This window comes from Bactrocera dorsalis, chromosome 3 (assembly GCF_023373825.1).
Source record: "Bactrocera dorsalis isolate Fly_Bdor chromosome 3, ASM2337382v1, whole genome shotgun sequence".
Taxonomy (NCBI): domain Eukaryota; kingdom Metazoa; phylum Arthropoda; class Insecta; order Diptera; family Tephritidae; genus Bactrocera; species Bactrocera dorsalis.
Window position 1 is genome coordinate 10,854,043 of NC_064305.1, and position 8,079 is coordinate 10,862,121.

At 39.1% G+C, this 8,079-nt stretch overlaps 1 protein-coding gene across 1 annotated transcript; it reads left to right on the top strand.

Annotated features, from left to right (window-relative positions):
* The first annotated feature begins 3,700 nt into the window (after positions 1–3,700).
* On the top strand, positions 3,701–7,162 carry LOC105226706 (uncharacterized). The gene is made up of 2 exons (XM_011205718.2): positions 3,701–4,300; positions 5,899–7,162. Exons 1-2 carry the CDS (start codon positions 3,701–3,703, stop codon positions 7,036–7,038), a joined length of 1,740 nt encoding a protein of 579 aa, XP_011204020.2. The 3' UTR covers positions 7,039–7,162.
* Positions 7,163–8,079: the final 917 nt, after the last annotated feature.

The following is an 8,079-nucleotide window of genomic DNA, read 5'->3' on the forward strand; positions in this document are numbered from 1 at the left end:
TATTTTTATAATACACTTTTATTAAAACTTTCTTTTTTATATATTTTTAACTTATTTTTTATATTTTTATAGAAATTTGTTGTTGTTGTAATGTCTTTTGTTGCACGAAATGTCCTGTTGCAATAAGCGTGTTCCATTTGTTGATTTGCTTTGTTGACGTTCAACGTAGTCAGCCGACTGACAGTGAAGTATCGTGGGACTCGATGCTGTCAAAGTGATTACAAAAATTACCGAAATGAATGTACAAACATGAATGATAAATGTTGAAATGTGGCTCAGCGTGATTGCATTGAGATTGTTTGTCTTTGCACAGGCAATAAAATTAAGATAAAACAACATTAATATGTGGGAGTTATAAAAGATAACAACAAAATGTTAACTGCGGCTTCAGCGATTCACACCCGACTCATACTCCGCAAAGGTGCATTTCCCTCGACATAAAAGTGTATAAAATACTCTTTATGTTGTTTTTCAGTGGCCAGTGTCATTAGAGTTGCTCTGCAGACTAGTCCATGCCAAATTTCGTGGGAATATCTTGTCTAATAAAAAAGTTTTCCATACAGAGACTTGATTTAGATCGAACAGTTCATATGACAGCTTTATGCTATAGTGGTCATATATCGGCCATTCTGAAAAATGAGCAACTTCTTAGCAAAAAAAAGACGTGTACGAAATTTCTGATCGATATCTCAAAAACTGAGAGACTAGTTCGCGTATACACAGACGGAAGGTCATGGCTAACTCACCTCAGCTCGTCACGCTGATCATTTATAAATATAAGAGATAAGTTCCAATTTGCCAATCTTCATCACTAATTTTTAGACAATTTTTAGATAAGCCCTTGGATTCATCACATTGACGTGATTATTATTCAAAACGTCGCCTGAAAGTTCTGACGATTTTTTTTTTTAATTTTTTCATTATTGAAATTTTTCTACTCTTAGCCAAGATACGACCCCATTTCAATTTATTATTGTAGCAGAGTTTCGAGACATGAGGTAAACTCATTAGGTTATGATAGCATCGGTAGCATACGAACTACACTCTCTCACAAAGTAACAGCTGATGCAAGTGGAGGTATTTTTTACAATAATCTCTTTTTGACAGATGACGCTTGAATCGTGTCAAGCTGTCATTTATTTTTGTTCAGTATTGTTTGGCATTTCATCATGGAAAGATTAATGCCGGAACAACGTTTACAAATCGTTCAACTTTGCTACGAAAAATCACGAATGTGTTTCGCGCGCTTCGCGCAACTTTTGGTCAACATAATCGGCCGACTGAGCGTACCATTCGCAACATCACTACCCAGCTTGCGAACCAGCCTTCATTTTTGGATAATATTGGACCGTATGGACCACGTCGAGCATGTAGTGAAGAAAATATAGCAGCAGTAGCTGAGAGTATACACGTAGACCTTGGAGAGCCGATTCGGTGCCGTTTGCAGTAACTCGAACTGATGTATGGAACGACTTGGCGCAGCTTGTGCAAGAACTAAAGCGAAATCGCTTCGCTTTTTAGGCTCTTCAAAGATTTCAAGAAGATCTAACGCTTTCGAGGCAAATTTTGTTCAGCGAGGCTCATTTCTGGCACAATGGGTATGAAAACAAGCAAAATTGCCACATTCAGAACGAAGAACAACCGGAATAAATTCAAGATCTACTATTTCATCCAAAAAAACAAAGGTTTGGTGTGATTTGTGGGTCGGTGGTAACATCGATAGATATTTCTTCAAAAATAATGTCGTTGAGAACGTAACCGTCAATGGCTACCGTTATCGCCCCATAATACTGACTATTTGATGCCTGAAATTGAAGCTCGGGATCTCTGCGATATTTGGTTTCAACAAGATGGCGGCACTTCCAATATTTCGCATCATACAATGGATTTATTGACGGAACACTTTGGTGAGTAGATCATTTCACAGTTTGGGCTGGTCTGGATATGTAAAGTCTAAAGTCTGTGTGTCCCGCTTCGATTCAGGCCTTGAAACAAAACGTCACGTTTGGACAATTGGACTCAACGTATGGAACACCTGAGAAGTAGCCGCGGCCAATATTTGAAAGAGGTAATCTTCAAAAAATAAATGCCAAGGAATGTTCTTTTCTGTGATAATAAAAATTCCGCATTAAATTTGAAGTTTCTGTGTTTTTTCCTTAAAAAAACCGAGAACCTCCAAAAGGATTACCCAAATATTTATATAAGGAAATACTTATGTCTTGTAAACCATTGTCAACTATTCAAGATACGAGGTTTGACTATTAAGTAATGAGACTGATTTTATTGCCGCACTTGTGGTAAACCTGTGACCTTGAAATTCCCTTTCTGTTTTCCGGCATTCCTCCCCTCTCCACTTATATAAGTACCATCACTCTAGCTTGTTTAGTTCGCCTGCTGCGTCAAAAGGAAAAACGAAGTCAAGAGCAACGCGTCGCGATAAAATTTTGTGCCAGATTGGGCGAAGCAGCTTCGGAAACGTACGCTAAAAATGTGAGAGTGTATAGTGATAGTACTCTTAGACCCGAAAACCAAGCGCCAAAGCTCACAATGGTTGTCTCCGCGCGCCCCCTGCCCTAAAAAAGCTCTCATGAGGAAGTCGAAGGTGAAAACGATGATTTGCCTTTTTTGATAGCCGTGGAATCGTCCACAAAGAATTCGTTCCACCGAGGAAAACTGTGAATCAAGCCTACTATTGACAAGTACTCGAAAGATTGCAAAAACGAGTCAACAGGGTGCGCCCAGACATCGCCTCTAACTGGATCCTTCATCACGACAACGCGCCGTGTCACACCGCCCTCAGCGTGTCCCAGTATTTGGCCCCTAAAGGATCGCCGTGTTGCAACGACAGCCTTATTCGCCCGACATGTCATCCTGTGACTTTTTTGTTTCTTAAAACAAAATCGGTGGTCAAAGGAACCGATTTTGAGTCGATTACGGACATCCAGGCGGCCGTGACGAGGGTACTCGCGGACATCAGCGTTCCAGAAATGTTACGAAGCATGGAAAACGCGCTGGAATCGCTGTATAGCTGCCCAAGTGAACTACTTTGAAGGGGATGGCAGAGTTGTACAATAATTTTCAAATATACGGTTTTTATGGAATCAGTCTCATTACTTAATTGTCATACATCGTAGTGGTTCAAAGCTAGAAGCTATCCAGAAGCGATATTTTATTCAATAATAGTACACGGCGCTCGAATTACGGGTATTTACAGAAGAATTATGAAACTCTGGAATGCCACTTTCTGTCAAATAAAAAATGGCTGTAGAAATATTAGTCTATTAAAATTGTGTACAGGACATGGAGCGTCAAAAATGTTCCAGAATATCTAACGGTACTATTAGCTCTAATTAATAGCATTATTAAATCGTTATCTAGATCGAGAGCTGCTAATATTTACCTAAAAGAAAAAGCTAATTAAAAATCACTACCTGGCTAAATCAGACGCTTCCTTTACTAACCTCAAAATTTTACTCCATAAGAACGACCACTCGCACCCCACATACTCAAACAGACAAACATATTGTTGATCAACCATATTTGCGCTTTGATTACAATCGCTAGCAAATCAAATACGCTTGCCAACCAAGCAAATATAGGCGATGTTTCAATTAAACTTGCCCGCATAAAACACGCCTTAATTAAGCCTAACGCTTATAGCTGCATACGCAGTCAGTCTACAACATTCGCCCAGTTCAAAATGCAACATTGCAAGTTTCTAATATGTCTCACCTCGTTGGTGGCCAACTACAGCCTCGTCATTGACTTTGTGGCATATCGGAACATTGTGAAACCCTTGGATGGCATAATAATCTTCAAAACGAATAAATTCGCTAGCGATGGCGTCATACAAGAGCTGCATCAGCGTCTACATCTACCGCAGGTTATTGTGAAAAATGTGGCAACACCAAATATACAAGACATTATGAATGTGAAAAGCATCGCTTTGATCTTCATGGAAAAACTGGATAAATCGCGGACATGGTCATTAGTCGCAGAAAATTTACATCATCATTACTTCATACCGATGGTCTTTCTTAGTCAAACGGTACCACGGCTGGATGTGCAGTTAAGATTCTTCCACTATTTTAGACAATTAAATATGCTCAATACGATCGTAATGTTTCCTATGAATAACACAATGGCGGTACGCACAACTATACTTTACCCTAAAATGCAAATAATCGCTGTGGATCCGAGAAACTTCAGCGGTTTTGCTTGGCAAAAAGAAAAGAATGTGTACGGTTATAAGTTTCATTTGAGTTATTTCTACGATGCGCCGATAGTTTACAAACGAGTGGTGAGTACGCTCAAAAGACCTTTAAGCTAAACACATGGTGAGGAAAACGTACTAAGTAGTGGTTGGCGAGAAGAACGGTGTAGTGGAGATAATAAGAGTTTAGGCCAATGATATCAATATCATTGGCGTACGCCTGCGGCTGCACTCTCTTATAAAAGGTGGTACCTTCTCATTTAGTTCTGTAGCTCGAATTATTTTCTCCAAAAGTAGATTGAAAAAGTCACACAAAAGGTGTCGTCTTGTCTGAAACCTCGCTTGGTATCGAACGGCTTGGAGCGGTCCTTCCCGATCCTGACGGAGCTTTTGGTATTGTTCAACGTCAGCTTACACAGCCGTATTAGGCATAAAGGCAGCTACTTTTCGTGCTGTCAAAAGTAGCTTTGAAATCGACGAAGAGGTGGTGTATCGATTCTCTTTTCACGGATATTTTCCAAGATGCCAATAGTCGGTCATGCTTTCGTCCGACCATATTCTATAATGAAGCTGATGCATGCTTCATATCAATTCCTCACCACGGTATTTAATTAGGTCGACCGGGCCCCCGCCGCTTTATTCTTCAGACCGGCATTTGCTATTCGAGCTTTTTCATGGTCAACCAATGGAACGTCTCCTCTATCGTCATCGATTAGGGAATCGGGTTCGCCATCTCCTGGTGTTATGCTTTCACTGCCATTCTGCAGGCTGCAGAAGTGTTCCCTCCGTAATTTTAGTTTTAGTCACCAGATCGCCCCTGGGAGTTCTACAAAAATATGTTCCGATCTTGAAACCTTCTGTTAGTCACCACATCTTTTTGTAGAATTTTCGAGCATTATGGAGGATGGAGCCATATCTGATATTACTGTTTCATAATTTCTGTACGTCGATTCAAGTTTAGCCCAACTCACGCCTACCATAAAGATGGTCATACGAAAGACTCCGAATCGAGTTAAGAGATAAGATTACATACGTTACCTTTGCTGAGAGCAACCTGCACTCTAAAGGTATTAACAAGCTCCTGAGTATAGTTTTAATATGAAAAAGGGTCTGATAGGCGGCTTGAGATATGATGATGTCTTTCGGTTTATTCGTATATGAATCCACTAATACCACAGCAGTAGCTTAAAATAAGCGAGAACCTTCATTGGTCGCATGCCTACAGGAATTGAAACACGAAGAGATTGAAGACTTGCTCAAAGAGTTATTGAGACCAAGTGTATCTAACGTTCGGCTGCAATGATTCGTAGCTGTTGTTTTATTTTTGTTGTTCTTGTTGTTGTTGTAACGGAGACCTAAACCCTTTTGAGATGGTGAGGATTAGATAAGTTGTCATCGACATCAGCCAACGATAGGCCCAGGAAACGTGCTGAAACGCCGGTTCTACCTTACCGTAAGTGCCTCAGATTTTATCTGGCCAAGGTCTGTTATTTCGGAGATCTAACCCCGTTTAAAGCGGTAAGTCTTGCCTTCCTTTTTTTTGGTTTCTTGTATTTAGCTCATCACTACTGGTACCTGAAGTTGTTCTTAGTTACTATTCGTCACAAAACTCACTATGTGTTTAGCTTTAGATATCGACAACTCAAGTCATACATCATTCTATATTGAATCTGCTTTGCCCATAGACGAACAATCGCACTGAATTGCGTGGCCTTAATAGCCATGTGCTAGATCTCTTCATGAAACGTGTTAATGGCACGTACACAGCTTTGGATTATCCAATGAATAAGTCGACAGAAGATAAACTCGATTTCACAGCTAATCTAGTCTTACGCACCGATCTAATCAATCCAGCTATGGAACCCAGTTACCCGGTATTACAACCAAAGGCTTGCGTAATGGTACCCATCGAGTCTAGCATACCGTTGAGTTGGTATATCTTGTATCCTTTCGATATTCTCACCTGGCAACTGCTTGGTTATCATTTTCTTGCAATCGTTTTATTAGTCATCGTCATTCAACGCATATATAATAATAATCGCGATCTTGTGCTACAACTATTATTTGTTTTGAAATTGTTTCTTGCACATTCGGTGTCTCTACCCGGTATTAGAGGCGTCACAAGAGGTGTATTTCTAATTTATTTCGGGCTTTTCGTAGCAATCGTGAGTGTTTATGAAGGTAGTCTGACTTCGCTGTTTAGTGCCCGCGTTCGCATGCCAGCCGTTCGCACGCCTGAGGATCTGCTTAACACCGATTTAATGATAGCTGTAACGGAAATTGAAAGACAACTTTATTTCGTCGCCAAATTGTTGCCGGAATCACTCATGTCGCGTGTATTCAATATTGGAGCGGGCACTTCAGCAATTGAGAATTTGAATGGAAATATCTCATTTGCCTATGTCGTGACTAGCGACAAGTGGTTGTGGTATGAAAAGCGACAAAAGCATTTACAAGTCCCAATGTTTCGTATAACCACTGGAAATTTGTGTACGCCCAACTTACCGCAGCATTTTGCGTTGAAAAAACATTCGCCTTTCAAGATGATGTTAAAAATGATCATGATTGAACTGCAAGAATCCGGTTTGGTCAATCATTGGTTGGCGAATGTTAAGCCGGCAGCCAAATTTGAACTAAGCGACGAGACTGTTATGACTCAATTGCCTCTGAGCTTGGCACATTTTACATTGGGATTCTATATTTTGTTTGTGGGTTGGCTTCTAGCATTCGTTGCTTTTGTGGGCGAGTGGATCAGTTGGAGACGGCAGGAGATCCACGGTTCGAGCATCATTTTGAGGCTGAGGAATGCTTGGAAGCATAAGTAAAAGGATTTGATGACACGAAAGGAACGGATGATGAAAAGCAAGGAAGTATAAAAGGCAAACAGATCGAAAAAGGATTGCAGAACTGATGAAAATATACACACACAAAGAGAAAAGATTATGAAAAGGTTATGATGAGAGTTCGGAGAGGAAGGCTTGAGTTTGAGAAAAGGAAATAACTAGAAAAGATAGGGAAGAAATGAGAAGTAAACAATAAGTGAAAAGATACTAAAAGACATGAAGTATAGTGTGTGATAAGGAAGTCGTCGAAGGGGAATGTGAATGAAAAATATACAAAAAGTGAAAGGGAAGAAAAATTATTGAAATCGAAGAGGAAGGCATTAAGAAAAGGTTATAGAAAGAAGTCATAGAAGGAGAATTTGAACGAAAAACAAACATAAAGTGAAAAGATACTAGAAGAATTAATGGAACCGGAGAGGAAGGCATAAAGTATAGTGTGTGATAAGGTAGTCGTACATGGAGAATTTTAGGAAAATATTGATGAATAAAGGAAATGTGAAAGTAAACCGACAAAAAAAGTGCCTATAGTTTGAAAAAAAGAAAATTGAGTGAAAGAAAATAAAAAGAAATGACAACGAGGCAATGAGTTGAAAATGCATAAAAATAATCTCAGGATTAATCTATAAAGAGATTATTTAAATTGTCAAATATGTATTATCTAATATAATTATATCTCAGTGTTTGTATTTGTATGTGTAAAATTCAAAATAAAAATTAAAAAATAAAAAAATATTGCATTTTTTTTTAATTCTTATTTATATAAATATTTTCGAATATCCAGCTGACTTTTTGCTAGATATATCGGCCAATATTTGAGTTATCTCAATAAAAATTACAGAGCGTATTTTACTCATAACCGCGTTTCTTTGTGACTAAAATAGACGCAATTGGGCGAAAACCCCCATATAACTATTACCAGTATTTTCAAACATACGGCTGACTTTGTTTCATATGATTGATGATTGCATGGTACGTACTTTAATGAAACCCAGGGAACTTTTTTAGTATGTGGCATGATAGTGG